At 50.3% G+C, this 27,436-nt stretch overlaps 1 protein-coding gene across 1 annotated transcript; it reads left to right on the top strand.

The window, feature by feature from the left end:
- Window positions 1-3,950: 3,950 nt before the first annotated feature.
- On the top strand, window positions 3,951-27,436 carry IKBKE (inhibitor of nuclear factor kappa B kinase subunit epsilon). The gene is made up of 20 exons (XM_074528187.1): window positions 3,951-4,341; window positions 5,236-5,376; window positions 5,455-5,584; window positions 7,323-7,504; window positions 8,572-8,732; window positions 9,803-9,913; window positions 10,553-10,732; window positions 11,057-11,259; window positions 11,835-11,899; window positions 11,979-12,070; window positions 13,005-13,106; window positions 15,965-16,034; window positions 16,112-16,224; window positions 17,538-17,614; window positions 18,320-18,359; window positions 19,747-19,848; window positions 21,817-21,913; window positions 22,812-22,909; window positions 24,441-24,512; window positions 26,431-27,436. The coding sequence occupies exons 1-20, from the start codon at window positions 4,255-4,257 to the stop codon at window positions 26,462-26,464; spliced, it is 2,157 nt and encodes a 718-aa protein (XP_074384288.1). The 5' UTR covers window positions 3,951-4,254; the 3' UTR covers window positions 26,465-27,436.

Below are 27,436 nucleotides of genomic sequence, written 5' to 3'. Positions count from 1 at the left end.
GGCCCTGGCACAGGTGCCCAGAGCAGCTGTGGATCCCTGGGGATGTCCCTGGGGACACTCGATGGCAGCGGAGCAGGGGCAGCGTGGTGGCACACAGGGGACACTGAGGATGTGGTGATGGGACAAGGGAATGGCCTGAAGCTGAAGGAGAGCAGGTTTAGATGGGATATTGAGCAGGAATTTTCACTAGGAGGGTTGGCAGGATCTGGTACAGGTGCCCAGAGCAGCTGGGGCTGCCCCTGGATCCCTGGGACACTCGATGGCAGCGGGACAGAAGCACAGAGGTGGCACAGGGGACGCTGAGGATGTGGTGACAGGACAAGGGAAGGGCCTGAAGCTGAAGGAGAGCAGCTTTAGATGGGAGATAGGGCAGGAATTGTTCCCTGTGAGGGTGGGCAGGCCCTGGCACAGGTGCCCAGAGCAGCTGTGGCTGCCCCTGGATCCCTGGCAGTGCCCCAGGCCAGGCTGGAGCACCCTGAGACCATGGAAAAGCAGGAAAATCCCTGCTGTGGAATGATAAGACTTCAAAGATCTCTCCCAGCCCAGTTCTGTCTGTGGCCCCTCAGATTCCCGGTCCCAGCCCCAGTTCCCCCACCCCGGGCTCGCACGCAGCCACCACAGCAGGAATCCCCAGGGCAAACACTGCCCTGGCACTGACCTGATTTAAAAATGCTTAATCTTCATCATTCTCCTGTGGAGGATGGACCCCCAGCTGGCTCAGCAAAGAGGATTTGAGATTGGGATTTTGGATTGGATCATTATTTTATCGTTACCAGCTTTCCCCCAGCTCGGTTTTTCCACAGGCCTTTTTCAGAGCGTGGCAGGGCTGCTCATTTTGGCTTCCTTTTCTTAAGATTCGAAGGAATTGCTTCCATTCAGTGAGGTTTGATGTTTAATTGAGGCATTTTGTCCCCCCCTGTTCCTGGGGTGAGCATCCCTGTGCTCCCTGTGCCTTGTAGGGATCAGCTGGAAATCCAGGATGTTTTTATTCTGTTTATTTTTTGGTGTTTGTGGCACCACTCCAGAGCCAGCTGAGCACGCTGCTGGGGGCTTTTTGTTTTTAAAACATGAAATAGGAGTCAAAGAGCAATGGGGTGGCACAGATCACAAGGGATTTTTGATTTTCCCTTGGTCACTGCCCAGCAGAACACGGTGTGATTATCTCTTAAACCCTCATCAAACCACAGGTGGGGCCAACCCTCCCTCACAAACCCCATGGTTTTTTAACAAATAAATGGTTTTTTGGTGGTTTTTAACAAAAAAAAAACACCTCGGGGAGTGCTGGGAGGGTTCAGCTCTCACTGATGTGTCCCAGGTTTGTCACAGTGACACCGAGGGGACATCACTCGTGGGACTCTTGGATTTTCTGACCCCAAGGACGAGGTCCCTGCTCGCTGCTTGTCCTTTATTCTTCGGGCTCTGCTGCCACCAGCTGGAATGATTCATTCTTGTCACAAATTGCTCTCAAGGTCGGGTTTTTTCCTCTCCCACCACACCAAGGTCCAGGTCCAGGTGTCTTTTTCTGGACCCACGTTAACAGAGGATTAACTCTTAAAAGCAACAGCCTGTTGCATATTCATACACCCCATCCATGATGCATAAATTCCATTCAAACACAGGATTCTGTCTGGGCAGCGTCAGCTTCTTCCTCTGAATCCTGACAGTGCCTTCAAGGTGGGAAGAAGTTCATTTATTCTGATAATGGAGCAATAAATTCTCTTTCTCTGAAAGACTCAGGTGTCCTGTGGCTGCTATCTCAGTGCCAGTCCTTTCTTTAAAAAAATATCCTACATAGCACAGTTTCTATTTTAACAATTTTTATAACCTAAAACTATATTTAGCACAGTACTTAAGAGAATTAATACAGCATCACTTGCTAACACAACACATACAATATTCATTTGAATATTTGCAAAAAGCCAATCATAAAACACACGCATTTTTCCCACTCCTGTTTCACACGCATAGAAAATAAAACCAGACACAATTTCAAGAAGTCACCCGGGCCCTTTCTCTTCCTGTCAGCAGAATGACTTCACTCAAAGTGATTTCGGGTTTCATGTGGTTACACCGAGACTCTGCCACCCCCTCCCAGCCCTGGATCACCTCAGGGCCAGGCCAGGCTGTGCCCTCTGCCCTCTCTGGAGGCTGCTCCAGGCTCTCACCCCTGCACGGGGAAATGAAGCTCAGCAGGAATTAAGGAATTAATTAGGGGTGGGGTTTGTGTGCAGGCTGGTGAAGCGATGCCAATGTTTGGATGCCCCACACGCTGGTGAACTCTCAGACCTTTGGAGGCTTCGTTGGTGAGGATGGAGCCTTTAGAGACACCACGCCAGCCTGGGATAATTCCTGACAGTGGGACCCTGATGCTGAGCCGGTCACAGGGAAAACAGAGTGAGCAGGGACAGGAGCAGCCCCACTCTGGGCAGTGCAGGCAGCAGAGTGCCCTGAATCCCACATGCTGCCCTGCATTTTACCCTGCATCCCACATCCTGCATCCCACCCTGCATCCCACCCTGCATCCCACCCTGCATCCCACATCCTGCATCCCACCCTGCATCCCACCCTGCATCCCACATCCTGCATCCCACATCCTGCATCCCACCCTGAACCCCACATCCTGCATCCCACCCTGGTCCAGATTACATGATGCATCCTGCATCCCACCTTGTCCTACATCCCACCCTGCATCCCACATCCTGCATCCCACCCTGTCTGACACTTCACCCTGAACCCTCCTCTGTGTCCTGCATCCCATCTTGCATCCCACATCCTGCATCCCACCCTGTCCTACATCCCACATCCTGCTCTGCATCCTGTGTCACCTGCATCCCACATCCCACCCTGTCCCACATCCCCGACAGCCGTGCCAGCCTTGCCAGGCGATGCCGTGTCCGTGCCCAAGCACTGACGCCGTGCTGGCACAGACAACAAGGGCTGGACACCGACGCTGGGCACGGATCCTGATCCGGCTCTGCTGCCCAAATCCCCACCCAGCAGTGCCGATGGCAGCCGGAGCTCAGCACCTTCAGCTGCCACTGGAGCTGTCCCGGAGCAGCCCGGGGATGGCAGCCCGGGTGCCAGGGGATGGTTGCCCAGGTGCCGGGGGGATTGCTGCCCAGATGCTCCAGGGGATGGCAGTCCGGGTGCTGAAGGATGGCAGCCCAGGTTCTCCGGGGGATAGATGCCCTGATGCCGGGGATGGCAGCCCGGGTGCTCCGGGGGATGGCAGCACAGCATGCTCGAGGATTTCTGCCCAGGTGCTCCGGGTATGGCAGCCCAGTATGCCGAGAGATTGGTGCCCGGTGTGCCCAGGGATTGCTGCCCGGTGTGCCCGGGGACTGCAGCACAGCATGCCCGGGGATTGCAGCCCGGTGTGCCCGGGGATTGCAGCCCGGTGTGCCCGGTATTGCTGCTCGGTGTGCCCGGGGATTGCTGCCCGGTGTGCCCGGGGATTGCAGCCCGGTGTGCCCGGGGATTGCAGCCCGGTGTGCCCGGTATTGCTGCTCGGTGTGCCCGGGGATTGCTGCTCGGTGTGCCCGGGGATTGCTGCCCGGTGTGCCCGGGGATTGCAGCACAGCATGCCCAGGTATTGCTGCCCGGTGTGCCCGGGGATTGCAGCCCAGGTGCCCGGGGATTGCAGCCCGGTGTACCCGGGGATTGCAGCTCGGTGTGCCCGGGGATTGCAGCCCGGTGTGCCCGGGGATTGCAGCCCAGGTGCCCGGGGATTGCAGCCCGGTGTACCCGGGGATTGCAGCTCGGTGTGCCCGGGGATTGCAGCCCGGTGTACCCGGGGATTGCAGCCCAGGTGCCCGGGGATTGCAGCTCGGTGTGCCCGGTATTGCTGCCCGGTGTGCCCGGGTATTGCTGCCCGGTGTGCCCGGGGATTGCTGCCCGGTGTGCCCGGGGATTGCAGCCCGGTGTACCCGGGCACGGCAGCCCGGCTGGGAAGTTTCTCTCGAGCAGGAAGCTGAGGCGTTTCCTCCTGCAGCGTGGCCGCGCTCGCCGGGCGGGTTTTGCAATCCGCGGCTTTCAGTTCCCGGCCGGGGAGGCGCCTCTGGCCCCGCGCTGCTCCGCTCCGAGCTCCGGCACCGCCGGGCTCTGCTGCCGGGCTCTACCCGGTTCTGGGGCTCCTGGCAGCGCTGGGGCTCGTCCATGCCCAGCCTCGGCCCCGCATCCTGCATCCCACCCTGCATCCCACCCTGCATCTGCCGCGATTCCCGGAGGGGCTCGGTGGGATAAACCTCCCCGGACATGCAGAGCACCCCCAACTACCTGTGGAGCACCGAGGACCTCCTGGGCCAGGGGGCCACGGCCTCGGTCTACAAAGCTCGCAACAAGGTGAGCGGGGCAGCTGGGGGGGCAGGGACCCCAAAGTGCAGAGCCCCGGTGCCCCCATCCGTGCCCGGTGCCCCCATCCGTGCCCGAGCCCTGCTCGCCCTCCCGGGATATCCTTGCACCTCTGGAGCACCTCAGGCGCTGTTTGCTTTTTATTTTATTTTATTTAATCTCCCTGTACAGAAGCAGGGATAAAACCATAAGACGAGAAGACCCTGTGGAACTTCCTTAAAGCACATACTCACCCACCGGCTTCACTGACACATGAGCTGCTGGTTTGGGTTTTTCGGTTGGGGCGACCTTGGAGCAAAACAAAGCCTGAAATCCAGACCATACCTCTAGACTGAGAGGCGCTGCTTTGCGTTTTATTTTCATTTTCCACGGGGCTCCTTGCCCTGCTCTGCGGGTCGGGGGCGGATTTTGGGGCGCTCCTTTTGGCGCAGGGGGAAGAAGGAGCTGCTGCTGCTTCCCGGGGAATGCCCAGAGGTTTTGAAAACCCCATCCTTGGCCATTTGCATACTTCATGCAAACACTTGCCGGGCTTGGAGCGGGCTCTCCTCCTCCTCCTCCTCAGCAGCCTTTGAAGTTTATTGAGCAAACTGCGGGAGCGGGCTGGGAACATCCCCGTCCCTCGGGGAGCTGCAGATGGGAACTTTTTGTGGGGCCGGATAAACAGAGCGACACTCACTCAGCACGTGGGTGCCGCGACAGGAAGGGCAGGGAGGTGAATAACAGCGGTTTGTTTGTGCAGCCGAGCGGTGCAGAGACATCATTTCATCATTTCATCGTTTACATCCCCAGTGGGAGCCGGGACACAGCTCCTGGAGGAGCTGCTTTGCACGTGGATGGCATCACCTGGTGTTTTCATGCCCTCTTTTTTGCTCTTTTTTTCCCCAGAAATCGGGGGAGCTGGTGGCTGTGAAGGTGTTTAACAGTGCCAGCTACCTGCGGCCCCAGGAGGTGCAGATGAGAGAGTTCGAGATGCTGCGGAAGCTGAACCACAAAAACATCGTCAAATTATTCGCCGTGGAGGAGACGGTGAGTGGGAAACCCTGGGGCTCCCCAGGCAAGGGAGGGAGCTGGGGCTGGCTGAGCCCTGCCCGTGTCCCCCCGCAGGGCAGCAGCAAGCAGAAGGTGCTGGTGATGGAATATTGCTCCAGCGGCAGCCTGCTGAACGTGCTGGAAGACCCAGCCAATGCCTTTGGCCTGGCAGAGTCCGAGTTCCTCATCGTGCTGCAGTGTGTGGGTGAGTGTGGGGCTCGGGGAGCACGGCAGGGACTGAGACCCCGCAGCCCTGGGCCATGGAGTGAGGGGTCAGGAATTGCACCCCTAACAGGGTGGGGGTGAGCTCAGTGTTGAGGATTCTCCTTGCTCTGGGAAGCTGCTGTGACAAGGGACTGTGCCCTGCCATCCTCATCCTCTCCATTCCCCCCAAGTCACACTGATTCCCTGTCACAGACATCTCTTATGAAAAATCCTTTCCTTAGGATTTTTCCTCCTGAGAAGCTGAGAGGCCTCAGGAACAAAATGTAAACAACGATTATCTGCTGCTGTGGAATGCAACAGGTGCATCTGTGATTGGTCTCATAGAGCTGTTTCTAATTAATGGCCAATCACAGTCAGCTGGCTTGGACAGAGAGCCTGAGCCACAAACCTTTGTTATCATTCTTTCCTATTCTATTCTTAGCTCAGCTAACCTTTTCTTCTGTTCTTTTAGTATAGTTTTAGTGTAATATATATCATAAAATAATAAATCAAGCCTTCTGGAACATGGAGTCAGATCCTCATCTCTTCCCTCATCCAAGAACCCCTGTGAGCACCATCACAATCCCCATCTAAGTGCAGCCACCTCTCAGAGTTTGGTTGTTAATTGCTGCCCCAAAATGTGCACGATGTCTCTGTTTCTGTCTCTGTTTCGGCCCGTGCATCTGAAGAACGAGTCAGAGCTCTTCAGTTTTTGGTCTCAAAGTTGTTTATTAATTCTTATCTATAAAATTTTTATTTCTGCCCAGCCCAGATCTGCTCAGCAGGGCTGCCAAAGGCACTCTGTGTTGTCCTTTTATACTACAAACTACGTATAACATATTTACACTTAATTCCCAATGCCTGTCACCTGTGTTAGACAGTGCACTTCTACTCTAAACCAATCCCAAAGTGCCAACATCACTGCAGAAAATGGAGAAGAAGAAGAAGAAGAGGAAAGGCTGGACACGCCCAAGTTCCTCCATCTTGTCCCCAAAACCCCCATACCAAAAATCCTATAATCTACATTTTCACCCTGTGATTATTTTATTATTATACTATTCAAATTTCTGTGACTTTCAGGTCCTCATACAAAGCTGGCAATTTGCTCCACGGGTCATAATCAAACCCTCAGGTGCTCTGGGATTATTGTGGAGAAACTGGGCATGTTAGGAGGGTTTGTAAAAGGCTCAGTCTCATCGAGGCAATAGCCAGGGAACAAGAAACCTTAGAGAAGATTCTTAGAGGTGACAATTAGGGGTGTCAAGGGCTTTACACTTTAAGGAACCCGATGCAACGTCTAGAGAAGCCCTTGGTAAACTTTGAGCTGGGACCCCTACATGAAGAATTTGAATTTTTGGTTGATACAGGAGCAGATAAGTCCTGTCTCAACAAAGTACCAGAAGGCATGGCATGGTAATTGGTGGAAAATTTTTGTGAGGTATTAGGTATTTTGTGAGGCATTAGGTATTTTGTGAGGCTTTAGGTATTTTGTGAGGCATTTGGTATTTTGTGAGGTATTAGGTATTTTGTAAGGGTCTCTGAGCCTGCCAGTGAGGCCGTTTGGCAACTCTGGACACCCAGAGGGATGCACTGAGTTCCAACAACCACCATGGCATTTACCCCATGAGAGAGGCCCAGAAAGGGCCTCTCCAGCCCTTTTCTCATTTTAAACTCAAACTGGCCCCTCTGGAGCCCCATGCCCAGCCCCACAGATGAATTTCTGCCTCTCCCTGTGCCAGTGGCGGGGATGAACCACCTCCGTGAGAACGGCGTGGTGCACAGGGACATCAAACCCGGCAACATCATGAGGCTGGTGGGGGACGACGGGCAGAGCATCTACAAACTGACGGACTTCGGAGCCGCCCGGGAGCTGGAGGATGATGAGAAGTTTGTGTCCGTCTATGGCACAGAGGAGTACCTGGTGAGCAGGGCAGGTGCCAGGCTGGTGGTGGCACTGGGGGTCCTGGGGGAGGCTGGGCCCTGTCCCTCTGTCCTGCAGCTGAGACACTTGCAGAGCTGATCTGTGGGTTTGGAAGGGGACGGGCTCGGTGCTTTGTGGGAGGGTTGCAGGTGATGGGTTTTGAGAGGATCTGTTAAAGGTGATTTTTTTTGGCAGGACCCAGAGCTCTGTTAGAAGTGATTTTATTTTTTTGTGGGGGTGAGGACCTAGAGCTGTGTTAGAGGCGATGGCTTTTGGGGAGGACCCAGAGTTCTGTTCCCGGTGAAGTTTTTTGGTCAGGATCCAGAGCTCTGTTAGAGGTTTTGGGGAGAATCCAGAGCTGTGTTCCAGGTGGTGATTTCTGGGAGGACCCAGAGCTCTGTTAGAGGTGATGTTTTTTTGGGGAGGGCCCAGAGCTCTGTTCCAGGTGATGATTTCTGGAGAGGACCCAGAGCTCTCTTGGAAGTTTTTGGGTGGACCCAGAGCTGTGTTCCAGGTGCTGGTTTTTGGGAGGACCTAGAGCTCTGTTAGAAGTGATTTTTTTTTTTTTTTTTTTTCGGGAGGACCTGGAGCTCTGTTATAGGTGATGGTTTTTGGGGAGGATCCAGAGCTGTGTTTCAGGTGAAGTTTTTTGGTCAGGACGCAGAGCTCCATTAGATTTTTGGGGAGGACCCAGAGCTGTGTTAGAGGCGTTTTGCGAGGACCCAGAGCTCTGTTCCAGGTCATGTTTTTTTTGGGAGGACCCAGAGCTCTGTGGAAGGTGACAATTTTTGGGAGGACCCAGAGCTGTGTTAGAGGTTTTTGGGAGGACCCACATCTGTTTTCCAGTTGATATTTTTCAGTCAGGACCCAGAGCTGTGTTCCAGGTGATGGTTTTTTTTGGGGAGGATCTAGAGCTCTGTTAGGGGTTTTTGGGGAGAACCCAGAGCTCTGTTAGAGGTTTTTGGGAAGACCCAGAGCTGTGTTCCAGTTGATATTTTTCAGCCAGAACCCAGATCTGTGTCCCAGGTGCTGTTTTTCATCCAGGCCCGTGTCTCTGTGCCCCCCAGCACCCTGACGTGTACGAGCGGGCCGTGCTGCGCAAGCCGCAGCAGAAGGCCTTCGGTGTCACCGTGGACCTCTGGAGCATCGGTGTCACCTTCTACCACGCTGCCACCGGCTGCCTGCCCTTCGTGCCCTTCGGGGGACCCCGCAGGAACAAGGAGATCATGTGGGTACCGTGCCCAGGTGTGCTGGGAGCTGGGGCTGGGTTGGGGGGCTCACTCTGCTTTAACCACAAAGCCCAGGGGCCTGTGGGGAGCGTGGGCAAGAATCCCTGTCCCATTTGCCACATTTTCCCTCCAAATGGGATGCTTGGGTGGGGCACTGGCATCCCTGCCCATAGCAGGGTGTTGGAACCGGGTGGTCTTTAAGGTTCCTTCCTGTCACCGCCATATTTTCTGAAAAATCCTTTCGCTCTGATTTTTCTCCTGAGAAGCCTCAGGAAAGAACTGTAAACAATAATTACCTGATTGCTTGGAATGTAGTCTGGAGATGGTTTACCAGCCAAAGGTGCATCTTTGATTGGTCTCATGTGGATAGTTTTTAATTAATGGCCAATCGCAGTCCAGCTGTGTCAGTCTCTAGTCAGTCACAAGATTTTATTATGCATTCTGATGTCTCCTTTCTCTTTCTTTAGTATAGTTTTAGTATATAGTTTTCTTTGAGTATATTATCTTTTTATATATATTTTATATTATATATATTATCTATATTAGCTATATTATCGATATAATATATTATCTATATTATATATTTTATCTATATAATATATTATATATATTATCTATATAATATATATATTATATACATTATATATTATACTATACATTATGTATATGTGTTATATATTTTGTATATTTTTTATATATTTTATATATTATATTTTCTTTTTAGTATATAATTTTCTTTTAATATAATACATATCATAAAATAATAAATCAGCCTTCTGAAACATCGGGTCAGGATTCTCATCTCTTCCCTCGTCCTGGGGACCCTCAAACACCACCACCAGATAATTCTGGGATTCTGTAAAATGCATTTCCATGATTTCTTGGATAAGGGGAGGCAGGGTTAACGCTCACTTGGAAGGTTCTGACTGTTCCTTGCAGTATTTTCCCTCAGTGAATGATGTTTTTCCCAGCACATCCTCGCTCTGCCCTTTCCCTCCACCTGAGGGACTCAGTGCCCAGACAGAGCCCGCTTGGCTCGAGTCAGCAGCCAACAATTCCCTTCCCACAGGTACAGAATCACCACGGAGAAGCCTCCTGGGGCCATTGCAGGGATCCAGAGGCAGGAGAACGGGAGCATCGAGTGGAGCTACGAGCTGCCCATCACCTGCCGCCTCTCCACGTGAGTGTCCCCAGCCAGCACACGAGGGGTTAACAGGGCACTTAAACTTCTCATCCTCAGCTGTCACAGCTTTCAGAGCAGATCTCTGCTCTCCAAGGGTGCAAACAGTGTTTGTGACTCGGGGTTACACCAGCCCATCAAACTTCTCTTCTTCCCTGTGGCATTCATATTTTCTGGAAAAATCCCTTCGCCCTGGATTTTTCTCCTGGGAAGCTGAGAAGCCTCAGAGAAAAAGGAAAACAATGATTGTCTGATTTGCTTCTCCTGTGTTTTTCTTCTTTGGAATGCATTTGGACATTGTTTACCCACGGGTTATTGTTTGATTTGATTCATGTGAATTGTTTTGGCTCTTTGGCCAGTCAGGGCCAAGCTGTGTCAGGACACTGGAAAGAGTCACGAGTTTTCATTATTATCTTTTCATTATTTCATTATTAGCTTTTTAGCCTTCTGTCTGTATCCTTTCTGTATTCTTTAGTACAGTTTAGTTTAGCATTCTTTAATATAATATAGTATCATAAAATAATTAATCAGCCTTCTGAGAACAGATTCATCATTCATTCATCATTCATGGAGTCAGATTGATCATTCCTTCCTTCATCTGGGGCCAACCCAAATACAAACCTTCCCTTGCTGCTGCAGGGGGCTGAAGGACCAGCTGATCCCCATCCTGGCGAACATCCTGGAGGTGGATCAGGAGAAATGCTGGGGGTTCGACCAGTTTTTTGCAGGAACCAACGACATTTTGCACAGGATGGTGGTGGACGTGTTCTCCCTGCAGCAGGCGTCCTCCCACCGCATCTACATCCACTCCTACAACACGTAAGGCTGGGATAGGGACTCCTTTGGGATTTGGGGATGGAGCTGTGAGTTCCCCACACCTCCACAGGGGAACCTGGAGCACCCCCATGCTCCCAAGCCAGGTTAAAACACACCAGGCTCAAATCAGCCTTTGCTGGGAGTGCACTGACAGAGCTCTGGGCACACTGAGAGCCCCATTGGGCTCTGCTGACCTTGTCTGATATTTTGCTAAGAGAAAATATCAACATCTTGGTGTTTTGAGGGCAGCAGGCTGCTAAAGGGATGGAAATCTGCGTGCTCACCTCATTGCTTATCCCCATCCTTTCCCTTCTTTCTCCGTTTCAGTACCACCAAGTTTTTAGATGCCGTCTTCAAACAGACAAACATAGCCCCTCACCATCAAGAATATTTTTTTGAAGGACACCTGTACGAGCTGGATCCCAACCTACAAGCTCATCATTTCTGCAAAACCACAGAGAGCAGCCCCCTGACTTTGCTGAGCACCTCAGAGCAGCCCGAGGACGTGGTGGGGGTCCGGTACCGAGACCGTGAGTGTGGCTGGAGGGAGATGTGCCACAGCAGGAGAGAGAGGGGCTGATGGAAAAGGGATTTGTTCCAGTTATTACCCTGAGAGATTTCCCATTTCCTGCATGATCCCAGCTCCTTTGACCTGGATCCCAGTTCCCACTGGAGTTCCCAGTTCCCCAGACTGGTCGTTCTTCCCACTGCCAGCTTGTGCCAGTCCCCATTCCCAGCAGTGACCCCAGTGCCAGCAGCAGGAGTACTGGTTCCCAGTGCCGATTCCCAGTCCTGATGCCAGTTCCCAGTGCCAATTCCCAGTCCTGATGCCAACTCCCAGTCCTGTTCCTGGTCCCTGCAGCAGGATTAGGGGATTTCAGGGTCAGTTTTCCCCTGCCATGCACTGTTGCTCCACGGCCACACACCACGCTGAGCTTTGGGAATTCCTGTCTTCATCCATGCTCCCGAAATATCTTGGTGGGCTTCACTGAGCCTCCAGCACTGAGGCTGAAATCCTGAGTGTCCTGAGGGTTTATTTGGTGGGTGGCAGCTGCCCACAGCCCCCATCTGGTGACAAACACCCCGACCCTGCCTGTCTTTGCAGCGGCGCTGGAGTTCCCAAAGTTCGTGCCCAGGGTGGACGTGGTGGCCGACTGCAGTGCAGCCAAGGTGGGTGTGTGTGCCAGGGCAGCGTGCTGGCAGTGCCCTGTGCCCAGCACAGGCCCTGGCAGTGCCCTTTGCCTTGCAGAGTGCCGTGGGTGCTGCTCACCAGACCCTGCGCGTGGGGCAGGCGCTGCGGAGGGGCCGTGAGCTGCTGGCCAGGGGCCTGCACTGGGTGATGTGAGTGCCAGAGCCACGGCTGGGCAGGGCACAGGGGGCACAGGGGGCACACAGCCTGCCAGGGCTTGGGGTTTGCTGGGGTAAGGGGTTCCAGCCTCTTCCTGCCAGTGCAGACCAGTGGGGATGGTGGGGTGGGGTCCTGGGAGACTTGGAGGGAGCAGGGCAGGAGGGGCACTGTGTCCCATGGGGCAGGTGTTGGGAGGATTCTCCAGCCCCCTTTTGTTTCTTTTGGGTGACTTTTCCAGTTTAGGAGAGGCTGAGGAAAAAGGCAGAATTATTATTTTCTTCCTTTCTTTCCTTCTTTCCCTTCCTTCCTTTCCTTCTTTCTTTCCTCCTTTCCTTTCCTTTCCTTTCCTTTCCTTTCCTTTCCTTTCCTTTCCTTTCCTTTCCTTTCCTTTCCTTTCCTTTCCTTTCCTTTCCTTTCCTTTCCTTTCCTTTCCTTTCCTTTCCTTTCCTTTCCTTTCCTTTCCTTTCCTTTCCTTTCCTTTCCTTCCCTTCCCTTCCCTTCCCTTCCCTTCCCTTCCCTTCCCTTCCCTTCCCTTCCCTTCCCTTCCCTTCCCTTCCCTTCCCTTCCCTTCCCTTCCCTTCCCTTCCCTTCCCTTCCCTTCCCTTCCCTTCCCTTCCCTTCCCTCATTACTATTAGTAGTAGTACTGTGTGCATCTATTGGAAGCGTTCCTCCCCATGGCAGGGATTTGGAATTTAAGCTTTAATGTCCCTTCCAACCCAAACCATTCCATGATAAATTTCACTGCCCTACCCACCCCTTTTGGTGCAGGACAGAGGGTGAGAGACCCTAAAAGCAGCAGCCACACCCAATTTTAAGTTCACCCAGCCCCCAGTGCCTCAGAGCAGCCTGAGAGAAGCCATGAGCTTCTGGATGGATCTGTGATTCCAGGATGCACGTGTTGGAGGGGCTGTTTTCTCTCTTGGCAGTGGGAACCTGAGGACAGAGTGCTGCAGGATTTTGGAGCAGAGGAGGGGAGCTCACTCCGTGCTCACGTGCCTGCAGCTCACCATGGGGAAGACACACGAGCTGTAAGTGAGCTGGGCTGTGCTGGGGGGATATGGGGCTGGCTTGGTTTGGAAGGCCAGGAGTCTGCTAAGGAAGGCAGGAGCCTCCCCTGAAATGCAAAATGTAAAACCTCCCCTCCCTCTGAATTGCTATGAATTTTAAATTAAGGAGATCTCAGGCAAAAAATATGGGAGCAGGAATAACAGTTCCTTAATAGGGAAGAAAATAAAAGGATAAAATAAACAATGCAGTACACTAGAACAACACTGCCAGAGTCAGAGCCCAGCCTGACACCCTGTGGGTCAGGCTGTTGGCAGCAGTCCCATTGGAATTGTGGCTCAGCCCTCCTGCAGTGCCAGGGCTGGTTCTGCTGGAGCAGGATCCTGGAGAAAGGTGCAGTCTCTGCCTCTGGAGATCCAGGGGAAGAAGAGGCAGCTGCTGTTCCTCTGGGCAATCCAGTGCAGAAGCCGTGCTGGTGTTCCAGAATCTCCAGATTATATCCGGGTAGGAATGCTTGGCTCCTCCCTCTGGGCTCACATCTCCCAATGGGATGCTGTAGTTCTTATCAGCCATGCAGGGACATTCAATAGCTGTTATCAGCAGATGTCCCCTCCCCAGGGAGGTGTGATTGTGGTCACTCAGAGAGAGATAAGGCAAACTGCCCACTTGACAAAAGATAATCTGCCATACAGATGGTAGTAGAAAACATCTTGCCTTGCAGTCTGGAACAGGGGCTCTCAAAGGTCCTGGATAATCAGGAATAAGGAAAATGCCAGGAATAAGCTGATATTTTGGATGCAGGAGGCTTTTTCATTGTCTGGGAAATGAGCCACTCTGGCTGTTTCTCCCTCTTTGCTTCAGTTTTTAATGATTTTAGAGGAGGCAGAGTTAGTCCTGACTGGCTCCTGCTCTGGGGTTTTCTGCATGTTGCAGCCCTTGAGCAGGAAGGAGCCAGGGAAAGGAAAACTGAGGAAATTGGGATGAAACAAAGAGCAGGATGGCATCAGCTCCAGGGAAAGGAAAAGTGAGAAAATTGGGATAAAATAAAGAGCGAGATGGCACCAGCTCCAGGGAAAGGAAAACTGAGAAAATTGGGATGAAACAAAGAACAAGATGGCACCAGCTCCAGGGAAGGGAAAACTGGGATAAAATAAGGAGCAGGATGGCACCAGCACCATGACCCCATGGGGGTCTGGCCCCTGTCACCAACCCTGCAGAGCTGGGCTGCATTCCCAGGGATCCAGCATCCCACCAGCCATAGGGAGAGATCCCATTTCCTTCCAAGAGTTTCCACTGAACTTTTATGGAGAAACCCCTGGGCTGCCCTGAACCTTCCTCTTCCCCACACCCCCTTCCCACCCAGCTGCCCTGGGCCCAGCTGAACCCATTTTATCTCAAACAACCCACGGATATTTTACTTTTCTGCTGCTTTTTTGTTGTAGTGGAAAATTCTTTGCCTCTGGGTTGCTGTTCTTTCATTCCATTTAGCAAAGTCTCTTAATTTCCATTTCATCTGGAAAAAAAAAAATAAATAAAAAATAAATAGGGACACGTGGTTCCCATTGAGTGCAGCCCTCAGGGCTGGAGTGCCAAGAGCAGCAGAGCTGCAGCTGGGTGCTCTGGCTCTTCCAGCCCTTCCAGCTCTGCTGCAGGAACATTTCTGCTGACTTAGCCCCTGTGCCACGCTCAGCCTGGCACACAGACACCCTCCCAGCTGGCCTGCAGCCAGTGGGTGTAAAACCAACAATTTTGGAACAAATTGGACTCAACAGGGCGAGTTTTTACCACATCAGCACTTTGCATCTCGTGGCTTCTCAGGTTTTTGGTTGATAATTGCTGCCCCAAGATATGCAGGATGTCTCTGTTTAACTGAAGAACGAGTCTGGACTCTTCACTTTTCGGTCTTGAGGTTGTTTATTAATTCTTATCTATAAAATTTTCTTTCTGCCCAGCGGAGTTCTGCTCAGCAGGGCAGCCACAGGCACTCTGTGTTGTCCTTTTATACTACAAACTACATATAACATATTTACACAGAATTCCCAATGCCTGTCACCTGTGTTAGACAGTGCACTTCTACTCTAAACCAATCCCAAAGTGCCAACATCACTGCAGAAAATGGAGAACAAGAAGAAGAAGGAGAATGGCTAAACATGCCCAGGTTCCTCCATCTTGTCCCCATAACCCCCATACCAAAAATCTACATTTTCACTTTTTATACTACAAACTATGTATATCATGTTTACGCTTAATTCCCAATACCTATCACCCATGTTAGACAGTGAGCTTCTATTGTAAATATAACATATTTATAATTACTTTCCAATACCCATCAGCTGTGTTAGACAGTGAGCTTCTATTCTAAATATACCATATTTACACCTAATTCCCAATACCTATCACCTATGTTAGACAGTGAGCTTCTACTCTAAACCAATCCCAAAGTTCCAACATCACTGCAGAAAATGGAGAACAAGAAGAAGAAGAAAGGCTGGACACACCCAAGTTCCTCCATCTTGTCCCCATAACCCCCATACCAAAAATCCCAAAATCTACAATTTCACCCTGTGATAATTTTGTTATTACACCATCCAAACCTGTGTGACTTTCAGGTCCTCATACAAAGCTGGCAACTTGCTCCAGGGGTCAAAATCAAATCCCCAGGTGCTCTGGGCAGCATGTCAGGGTCTGTGAGCCTCTGGCAGGGTCCTCACCAACTCTGGACAGCCGGAGGGATGCACTGAGCTCCGACAGTGAAATCTGGGTTGTGCCCAAGGAAATCCCTTTGCAGCCCCCCAGGACCCCAGCACGGGGTGGATTCCTGTGCCAATTATTTAACAGCAATAATTCTCCTTCAGGAATCTCCATTTTCTGCCTCCCCCAGGTACGAGGCCGTTCCTGCAGGCAGCAGGGCCCCAGCTGGGCTGGACGTGGTGAACACAAGGCTGCAGAGGGTGAGCGGCATCCCCGGCCCCAGGAGCCCCCGGGGCTCTCAGAGCAGCTGGTCCCAACCTGTGTCCCCCCTCTGCAGGTGGATGAGGAGCTCTCCCAGTGCTCCCACAGCATCTTTGACTTCCAGGGAGCCCTGGATGGGATCCTGGCCGAGCTGGTGAAGGACAGGCAGCAAGTGCTCGAGGACAAGAGGTGTGTGGGGCGATCCCTGGTGCCACCTGGCTGTGCCCACCAGGCTGGGTTTACAATTGGAGGGGGTTTTTAGGCTGGAAGTTGGGTTTGGATGCTCAGAATTTCTGCAGGAGCTGAGGGCAGGGTCTGCCCTGTCCCTGTGTTCTCCCTGCCTTTTCCCTGCCCTGTCACAGGTTTGTTTTTTTTTTTTTCTTTCCTCATTTTTTTTCTTTCCCCACTTCTTTTTCTTTCCCCTGTTTTTTTCCCTTTTTTTTCCCCATCTTTCCCCATCCTTCTCCCATTCCCATTCCCAGCTTGTCCCACCTGGGCTTTCCCTGCTGCCAGCCCTCACCCAAAGGCAGGTTTCACTCTGAGGACAGGAACTGTGTCCTGCAGTCCCCTCATCACACCCAGGCAAGGAAATCTCCCTCAGTTTCTGTGGGAATTCTCTCTTGGAAATGGGATTTTTCCTGGATGTGGAGCCCTGTAAGAGCCTGAATGAGGGATGTGGGACTCCAGGGGCTCTCCAAAATGCAGTTTATTGTATCCAAGATGTCACAGCAGTCCAGGATTGTGGGTGACAGAGCTGTGCCCACAGCTGTCAGCTCCAGCTGCAGGCAGGCCTGGAGACCCTTAGTTTAGGTTACAATGCATTCTATACTTTTCTTTTAGTTACATTGCATTATATACTTTTCTTTGCTCAGTATCTTAATACAGTAGAACCAATCTATACCTTAACTATTATCTATAGCCCATCATAACTACTGTAATTATCATATTCATGTTCTCCAATCACTAAAAGTTAGTACATTGCAGTTTAAGCTAGAAGTTGTTTTTCAGTTTTCTTGCAGTGGAAAATTCTGAGACCTTTTTTCTACTTGCATTTGCTGACTTGTTTGCCTGTGCTATCTTTCTGCTTGGTAAAAACATCTTCTTGCTTGGGGTGGGTTTATCCTTTGCTCTAAGCCATAAAAACCCCTTCTAACCAACACATCTTCTGCCTTCTTGGTTTTCTAGTAAGACTGGCTAAACAGTTGTTTTCTTCTATATCAAAACTTGCTTCCATCTCTATTCCTTCTTCATATTCTACATTCAAAAATCTTTCTGTGAGACTTTCTTGTCCAACTTTCATCCTTCCCAGCAGAGCCCCACAGGATGGAGCAGTTCTGACAGGGGTGCCACACACACACAGGGGTGCTGTCCCTGCTCACAGACAGGCATCAGCTTCACATCCCACCCCAAAGGGAGAACCTGACTCCAAAATGCTGATTTCGCTCCAAAAGGCTGATTTCAGCCCAAATGCTGATTTCAGCCCCCCTCCTGCCCCATTGCAGCATCCAGCAGATGGAATGCTGCCTGGAGAAGATGCAGATGATCCACAAGCAGTTCAAGAAGGCCAGGACGTGTCTGAGTGAGTGCTGGGGACACTGGGCAGGAATGTCCCTGCACTGTCCCTGTGCAGGGAAAATGGGACATTCCTGGGAAAATGGGGGATTGGGGTTTGCTGGATGGGCAGGGACTTTGTGGAACCTTGCAGAGCTTTTCTATTTCTGGGTCCAGAAATGTGGTAGCAGCCCCCAGCTGGGCAATAATTATCATTGTCTCTATGATGCAAAAGGTGTGAAAAGCCACTTAATTATTATAAATTTACAGCTCTTATAGAAACAGTGGTGGACTTTAAACCTGGTCTCAAAGTGAAAACCTCTCACCTATTGGTGAATTATCAATATAGAAACCATGGTGGACTTAAGAACTGATTAGTGTCAAAGTGAAAACCTCTCACCTATTGGTGAATTATCAATACAGAAACCATGGTGGACTTGACTGATTGGTGTCAAAGTGAAAACCTCTCACACTATTGGTGAATTATTAATAGCACACTCTGGAGGACAATATCTATAAACAATGGTGACGGAAAGAGAAATAAAAATTGTTTGGATTCTCTCCTCTGAGATTCCCAGGCTCAGCCTGCGAGAAATTATCTCTATTTTTTTTTTAAATTAACTGAAAATACCCACAAGGAAAATCCCCTTCAGGCAGCTCTGTGCTGTGTGAAATTGCCCTTTTTTGGGGCTGCCAGCAGTCAGTGTGTGGTGACCTTGTTTTTCCTCCCCAGGGCTGAGCTACAACGAGGAGCAAATCCACAAGCTGGATAAGTGAGTGCCACCCTGTCCCCTCCCCAGGACTGCCCCTTGCTGGCTCTGGGTGGGTCCCAAAGGGTTAAAAATTGTCCTTTTTGCTATCAGAGAGCCCTGGAGGAGGTTCCTGTGTGGTTCCTCCTTGCAGGAGCTCTCCCAGGGAAGGTTCAAGCCCTCTGAGATGGAGCAGCTCTGCAGAGCTGGGGACAGGGAGCTGTTTTGGGGTCACATCCCTGTGCTGGTTGAGGGGACAAACCCATCCCAGGCTGGGCTCACACAGGACTTGGTTTGGGTGAGCAAAAGACCAAAAAAAGGCAATTTTTTGCACTGAGATGCTGATTTGGGAAGTGTCCCTGCTTCCCCTTCTGCTTGGGAAGTGCCTGATGGGTTTTGGACCTTTCAGAATTCTCCTTTCAGTTTCCACCCAAACCAGGGGAATTCAGTACATGCAAGGAACAAAATTCCCATTTCAGCGTGCAGCAGGGAGGGTGAAATTCCACAGACTCCTCTGTCTCAGTGCTCAGTCTAACCTTGAGCATTTGCCTTGAAATCCAAGGCAGAGACTCTCAGAGTGCCCTTGGAGGGGGGACAGGGACTGAATCCCCCAAAACCTCCCTCTCCAGGGGTATTTTGTCTTCTCTGTAATTCATTTCTGAGCATCCAGGGCTGCCAAGTGCTCTCTGCTAAGGATGGAGTGTGGAGATGGAAATAGGGATTTGGGGGAAATTCTCTTTGTATTTTGTTTTTTGAATCAAATGCTTTTTTATGCCCCCTAAACCTCCCAAACCAAAATGCTTTTTGTATTTTTCTATCACATGCTTTTTGCATACCCCCCCCAAAACCCCCAAAAACCTCCAAAATCAAGATTCTCTTTGTATTTTGTATTTTTGTATCAAATGCTTTTTGTATCCCCCAAAACCCCCTAAACCTCAAAACCAAAATGCTCTTTTTTTTTGTATTTTGTATCCCTCAAAACCTCCCTCTCCATCACAGCCAGGGTTTGTCTTCTCTGTAATTCATTTCTGGGCTTCCAAGTGCTGTCTGCTTTATCAAGTGTGGAGATGGAAATGGGGATTTTGGGAAATGCTCTTTGTATTTTGTATTTTTGTATCACATGCTTTTTGTATCCCCCAAAACCCCCTAAACCTCAAAACCAAAATGCTCTTTGTATTTTGTACTTTTGTATCAAATGCTTTTTGTATCCCCCTAAACCCCCAGAACCAAAATTCTCTTTGCATTTTGCATTTTTGTATTCCCCCAAACCTCCCTCTCCATCACAGCCAGGGTTTGTTTTCCCTGTATCTCCTTTCTTTCTCTGTTCAAGAGGCAGCTTTAGGCCTCCTGTGATGTTCCTTTTCACACATTAATGAAATAATGCTGTTTTCTCCCTTATTCCTGGCTTTAGGCTGAATTTGGGGAACCTGGCCAGGAGGGTTCTGTCCATTTTCCAGAATGACTGTGTCCAGCAGTACCAGGAGGCCCTGGCCCTGCACAGCAGCAGAATGAGGTACCTTCTCTAGTTCTTTTTCTTTTCCCAGTTTTTCCTCTGTTTTTTCCCCAGTCTTTTCCCATCCTTCTCCAGTTCTTTGTCTTTTCCCAGTTCTTTGTCTTTTCCCAGTTCTTTGTCTTTTCCCATTTCCTTTCTCCAGTTCTTTGTCTTTTCCCATTTCCTTTTTCCAGTTTTTTTTTCTTTTCCCAGTTTTTTTCCCCTGTTTTTTCCCCAGTCTTTTCCCATCCTTCTCCAGTTCTTTGTCTTTTCCCAGTTCTTTGTCTTTTCCCATTTTCTTTTTCCAGTTTTTTTTTTCTTTTCCCATTTTTTCCCCTGTTTTTTCCCCACTCTTTTCCTGTCCTTCTCCAGTTCTTTGTCTTTTCCCATTTTCTTTTCCCCAGTTCTTTTTCTTTTCCCAGTTTTTTCCCCTGTTTTTTCCCCACTCTTTTCCCATCCTTCTCCAGTACTTTGTCTTTTCCCATTTTCTTTTCCCCAGTTCTTTTTCTTTTCCCAGTTTTTTCCCCTGTTTTATCCCCACTCTTTTCCCATCCTTCTCCAGTTCTTTGTCTTTTCCCATTTTCTTTTCCCCAGTTCTTTTTCTTTTCCCATTTTTCCCCTGTTTTTCCCCCAGTCTTTCCCCATCCTTCTCCCATTCCCATTCCCAGCTTGTCCCACCAGGGCTTTCCCTGCTGCCAACCCTCACCCAGAGGCAGATTTCACTCTGAGGACCAGAACAGTCCCCTCATCACACCCAGGCGATCAAATCTGCCTCAGTTTCTCTGGGAATTCTCTCTTGGATTGGGATTCCCCAATTCCTGCATGTGGAGCCCCACAGAATCCACACAGTGCAGGACAGACACTAAGGCACTAAAAGCACTAAAAAAGCTCTAAAAAAGCTCTAAAAAGGGTTTTACCTCTGCTCCCAGGGAGGAAAAGTCCTTCCCCACGTTTTCCTGGGGTATTTTTGTACCTGTTTTCCTCTCCTTATGGAGAAAGCACCCGTGAGTCACAGCTGGATATTTTTGATTTCTCCTTCCTTCAGTTTTAATTGTGCTGTTTTGTTTCCTGCCTGGGGTTGTGGGGTGGTGGTTGTTTTTCTGGGGACTTGAGGTGGATCATTCACCTGAAATGTTCTTTCCTTTGTTTTTTTAAAGCCAAAACAAACATTCTTATTTTTTTTATTCAACTCCTGCTGTGCCTGCTGGGTGTGAGGAGCCTTTTTTGGGTAGGAACAAGAGGCCCAGCCTGTGCTGGGTGAACTGACAGGTCTGAGCTGCCTCATTTCCAATCAGCTTTCCCTGATTAATTAGCTCTTAGTGCTGTTTGGATAACCTGGCCTAATGGTGGCTGCTGCAGCTGCAATTACAGCAAGCCCTGACTCATTTGCTTCCCTTCAGGATTTTGAATGCGGGCAGCTCTGCAGAAAGCAGTGTGCAATTAAAACACACCAAAAAAATTTAAAATAAAATAAAATAAAATAATAAATAAAAAAGAAAATAAAAAGTATAAAATCTAAAATAAAATATAAAATATAAAATATAATAAAAATATAATAAAAATATAATATAATATAATATAATATAATATAATATAATATAATATAATATAATATAACATAACATAATATAATATAATATAATATAATATATAAAATATAATAAAATATAAAAGAAAATATAAAATAAAGTAAAATATAAAATAAAAATAAAAATAAGATATTAAAATAAAATATAAAAAATAAAATATAAAATAAAATAATATAAAATATTAAATGAAGTATAAAATATGAAATATAATAAAGTAAAAATAAAAATAAAATTAAATGTTGAATATTGAATATTAAATATTAATTATTAAATATAAATATAAATAAAAGTAAAATAAAATAAAATAAAATAAAATAAAATAAAATAAAATAAAATAAAATAAAATAAAATATGCCAAGCATTGCCTGGGAGGTTTGACATCATTTTCTCCTCTTTCCAGAAAAGTTTGTGAGATCAAGAAGCATCTGAAGAGGCTCAGCAACCACATCAGTGCCTGCAGTGTGGAGATGATGGAGTGCCAGGACTGCCTGCAGGCCGTGGGTGTCCCGGGCTGCAGCTCCTGGGCTCACCAGGGAGCCTGCAGGGTTCCTGAACCCCTTGTTGGGTGATCCAGGCTGGAGGGGTTCTGTTGTCCTGCTGTGTGCGCAGGGAAACCTTTGGCAAAGGTGGTGCTGGTGCCAAGGATTGCCTGGCACGGGGAGTGTGTGCCCAATAAATGGCAATTACAGTGGGAGGAAAATGCTGCTCCACCTCCAGCTGCCCCAGCAGAGCTGCTGAGCTTGGGCACAGCCCCCTGGCAGTGTGCTGGGGCTTGGGTTCATTGATTTAATTGTCCTGCAGCAGTGCTGGGTGTGACTCTGTGGGTGCTGCTGTTTGGCTCTGGGTCAGCCCCACAGACAGCCCCTGGTGGGGCACTGCCAGCACTCTCCATCGCCATTTCCATCTCCGTTTCCATCTCCATCTCCACCTCCATCTCCATCTCCATCTCATTTCCATCTCCATTTTTATCTCCATCTCTATCTCATCTCCATCTCCATTTCCACCTCCATCTCCATCTCATCTCCATTTTTATCTCCACCTCCACCTCCATCTCCATCTCTATCTCATCTCCATTTTTATCTCCATCTCCATCTCATCTCCATTTCCACCTCCATTTCCACCTCCATCTCCATCATCATCTCCATCTCATCTCCATAATTTTTATCTCCATCTCCACCTCCATCTCCATTTCCATCTCCATCCCCATCATCTCCATAATTTTCATCTCCATCTCCACCTCCATCACCATTTCCATCTCCATTGCCATCATCTCCATCATCTCCATCTATCTCCATCTCCATCATTTTCATCTCCATCTCCATTTCCATCTCCATTTCCATCTCTGTTTCCATTTCCATCTCCATCTCCATCTCCATCTCCATCTCATCTCCGCAGGCTCTGGACAGGCTTCTCCAGGTGGAGCAGTGGAATTTGGCCCCTCCTGTGCCTGCCCCTGTCCCCCTGAGCCAGGCCTGCCAGGAGATGGCTCTGAGGTGAGTCCTGGGTTTGGAAAACACCTTTGTGTGACTCAGGAATGGGGAAACTGAGAGTTAAAATCTTTTATTGCATTTTCAGTCTCGTGAGAAGGGTGAGACAACGCAGGTGTTACAATTCACACCAGCACAATCAGAAGCTATTTCCTGATTACACAACGCCATAAGCATTTCTTCGCTTGTTAACTTTTTGTCACAGCATGCTGTAAAAGCCTTAAAACCAATCATCTAAAACTGCCCCTTGTGGGTCACACTATAACACATCTTTCATTTCTCCAAAGTATTTAATCTTATTTGTAAGGCCATTTTTGAAACTTTTTCTCTAGCTCCATTTCTCTCTCAACATCTATCTTATTCCATAACATTGCTAAATCAATATTTCTTATCTCAAAGTTGGCATAGGGATGAATACTGTGTGGGCCTTCTGTCAGACTCTAAGAACTCTCTACAAATCCATTTCCACAGTTAGGATCAGGGGTCTGGGGACATCCAAGCTCCTCAGGGGGGGACAGAACCTCCTGCTGCTCATCTTGGGAATGGGGTGAGGGTTCTGTGTCTGATCCTGCTGGGTGTGATCCCTGCTTCATGTCCTGTGGGGCATCCCAGCCCTTCAGCAGGAGCTGCTCCCATGGGAAACAGTGCAGAAATTAGGGCTGGATTTTCCCCTAAAGATGCAGGAATGAGGGGCTGGATCTGCCCCTGCAGGAATTAGGGCTGGATGTGCCCCTAAAGGATACAGGAATTAGAGCTGGATTTACCCCTAAAGGATACAGGAATTAGGGCTGGATGTGCCCCTAAAGGATGCAGGAGTGAGGGCTGGATCTACCCCTAAAGATGCAGGAATTAGGGTTGGATTTGCCCCTAAAGATGCAGGAATTAGTGCTGGCTGTGTCCCTGCAGGAATTGGGGCTGGATGTGCCCCTAAAGGATGCAGAAATTAGGACTGGATCTGCCCCTAAAAGGATGCAGGAATTAGAACTGGCTGTGTCCCTGAAGGAATTAAAGCTGCATTTACCCCTGCAGGATTCAGGAATTAGGGCTGGATGTGCCCCTAAAGGATGCAGGAATTGGGACTGGATTTTCCCCTAAAGGATACAGGAATTAGGGCTAGCTGTGTCCCTGAAGGAATTAGGGTTGGATTTGCCCCTAAAGGATGCAGAAATTAGGGCTGGAATGAGGGCTGGCTGTGTCCCCTGCAAGAATTAGGGTTGGATTTTCCCCTAAAGATACAGGAATTGGGGCTGGCTGTGTCCCTGCCAGAATTAGGGTTGGATTTGCCCCTGCAGGATGCAGGAATTGGGGCTGGCTGTGTCCCTGAAGGAATTAGGGTTGGATTTGCCCCTAAAGGATGCAGAAATTAGGGCTGGATCTGCCGCTAAAAGGATGCAGGAATTAGGGCTGGAATGAGGGCTGGCTGTGTCCCTGCAGGAATTAGGGTTGGATTTTCCCCTAAAGATGCAGGAATTGGGGCTGGCTGTGTCCCCTGCAGGAAATAGGGTTGGATTTGCCCCTAAAGGCTGTGTCCCTGCAGGATGCAGGAGCTGCTGCAGCAGATGAGGTCGGTCGCCTGCGATCTGCAGCTCAACAACAGCATCATCGAGAGGTGAGTGAGTGTGAGAGTGAGTGTGAGTGAGTGAGTGTGAGAGTGAGTGTGAGTGAGTGAGTGAGTGAGTGTGAGAGTGTGTGCACCCTGGGCTGCTGCTCCCAGCAGGATCCCTGCTCCTCACCCTGCTCCTTACGGGATCCCCGCTCCTCACCCATCTCCTCACTCTGCTCCTCGTGGGATCCCTGCTTCTCACCCTGTTCCCAGCAGGATCCCTTCTCCTCATCCTCATCCTGGTCCTCACCCTGCTCCCAGCAGCATCCCAGCTCCTCATCCTGCTCCTCATCCTCATCCTACTCCTCACCCTGCTCCCAATGGGATCCCAACTCCTCACCCTGCTCCTCCCCAGCTCCTCACCCTGCTCCCAGGAGGATCTTTGCTCCTCGCTCTGCTCCTCACAGGATCCCTGCTCCTCATCCTCATCCTGATCCTCACCCTGCTCCCAGCAGGATCCCTTCTCCTCATCCTGCTCCTCACAGGATCCCTGTTCCTCATCCTGCTCCTCATCCTCATCCTGCTCCTCCCCAGCTCCTCACCCTGCTCCCAGCAGGATCCCAGCTCCTCACAGGATCCCTGTTCCTCATCCTGCTTCTCACCCTGCTCCTCATGAGATCCTTGCTCCTCACCCTGCTCCCAGCAGGATCCCTGCTCCTCATCCTGCTCCTCATCCTCATCCTGCTCCTCACCCTGCTCCCAATGGGATCCCAACTCCTCACCCTGCTCCTCATCCTCATCCTGATCCTCACCCTGCTCCCAGCAGCATCCCTTCTCCTCATCCTGCTCTTCACAGGATGCCTGCTCCTCACCCTGCTCCTCATTCTCATCCTGCTCCTCCCCAGCTCTTCACCCTGCTCCCAGCAGCATCCCAGCTCCTCTTCCTGCTCCTCATCCTCATCCTGATCCTCACCCTGCTCCCAGCAGGATCCCAGCTCCTCATCCTGCTCCTCATCCTCATCCTGGTCCTCACCCTGCTCCCAGCAGCATCCCTGTTCCTCATCCTGCTCCTCACAGGATTCCTGTTCCTCACCCTGCTCCTCATCCTCATCCTGCTCCTCCCCAGCTCCTCACCCTGCTCCCAGCAGCATCCCAGCTCCTCTTCCTGCTCCTCATCCTCATCCTGATCCTCACCCTGCTCCCAGCAGGATCCCTTCTCCTCATCCTGCTCCTCATCCTCATCCTGCTCCTCACCCTGCTCCCAATGGGATCCCAACTCCTCCCCAGCTCCTCACCCTGCTCCCAGCAGGATCCCTGCTCCTCATCCTGCTCCTCATCCTCATCCTGCTCCTCCCCAGCTCCTCACCCTGCTCCCAGCAGCATCCCTTCTCCTCATCCTGCTCCTCATCCTCACCCTGCTCCTCATCCTGCTCCTCTCACCCAGCCTGTGCTGGATGCTCTGGGTGAGCTCCCTGTGTCTCCCACCAGCCACACTCACTCTCCATGGGGTTTTTACCTGCCCCCTGTTTGCATCGTGGGCTGGCAGCAGCAGAATTTCTCTTTCTTGGCGTTTTAGCCAAGAATTTCTCCATTATTTCATCCCCTTCTTTTCACCCTTTTCCCTGTGCCCAGCACTCACTGCTGCTCACTGCCCTCGGGAACTAAATACAGATTTTTCTGCATGAAAACTTCTGCAAAACCCACAGTCTGTGATTATTTTTTAAAAGACAAAACCCAAGGAATTGGGAATTCAGTCTCTTTTAAAAGACATCCAGCAGTTTTTAAAAGACAAAATCCCAGGAATTGGGACTCCAGCCCTGTTTTAAAAGACATCCAGGAATTTTAAAAGACAAAACCCCAGGAATTGGGAATCCAGCCCTGTTTTAAAAGACATCCATCCGTTTTAAAAGATAAAACTCAAGAAATTGGGAATCCAGCCCTGTTTTTAGCACCACCTCTGACCCAAACCCTTCTGTCCCTGCAGGTTGGGTGGGGCTGCTCCTGCCCCCAGCGTTTGAGGGACTCGGTGAAGGTGCAGCTGCTGAGCCGAACCTTCCCAGCAGAGGGAATTCACAGCCCCTGGAGCCACAGAGCTGCTGGATTTCCATGCCCTGGGAGCTCTCCGTGTCCTACCTCTGTGCCCCAGCACTTTGCACCTTCTCCCCCATCAGCCCCGAGTGCCCTGAGCGAGTTTGGCCAGAAAATCCAGTGAGGTTTTATATTTTTCTTGGTTTTTAAAAAAAAAAAAAATGCTTGAAGGACTTGGTGTTTTCATGGTTTATCTGCATCACTGTGTTAGATGAAGAGAAGAAGAGCTTTAATCTTTTTTTCCTCTTACTTATTTAGGAATTATTCCCACTTTTAACGTGCTGGAGTGGGGCAGGGGGTGCTGGTGGCTGTGGGAAGGCATTGCCAACCTTTCCCTGCTCCAGAGGAAGAGGATGGAGAGGGAACACATCCCTGTCACTTTGCTGTCCCTGGGGAATGGCACAGGGAGGGCCCTGCTGGCCCAGCCCGTTGTTGGGGACAATGGTTCTGCTCCTTTCCTGGCTGCTCTGTGACCTGAGGGCTGATGAGGAGCCGAAATTCCCTGAAGATCAGCCAGGGCAGGTGTGGGGCAGCCATAGGGACTGCCAGGAGCAGGAGATGTTTGTGGGCAGGCTCAGCCACCCCCTGCCTGTCCCCAGAGTGATTTAGGGGCTGTGCCCACACCCACAGCCCAGGAGCAGCAGGGTGACAGGGTGACAGATCCCACCCTGCTGGGCCCATCCCACAGCCCCATCCCAGGGAGCAGCATCCAAAGCTGGGCAGGGCAGCAAATCCCACCCTGCTGTGCTCATCTCACATCCCCATCTCATCTCCCCATCCCACATCCCTATCCTACCTCCCTATCCCAGGCAGGAGCAGGGCAGGGTGACAAATCCCACCCTGCTGGGCTCATCCCACCTATCCTGGCACATCCCAGGAGCAGCAGGATGATAAATCCCACC

Source organism: Zonotrichia albicollis, chromosome 28 (assembly GCF_047830755.1).
Source record: "Zonotrichia albicollis isolate bZonAlb1 chromosome 28, bZonAlb1.hap1, whole genome shotgun sequence".
In the NCBI taxonomy this organism is placed as follows: Eukaryota; Metazoa; Chordata; class Aves; order Passeriformes; family Passerellidae; genus Zonotrichia; species Zonotrichia albicollis.
The sequence above is the reverse complement of the archived record's forward strand: the minus strand, read 5'-3'. Positions and strand labels throughout refer to the sequence as shown.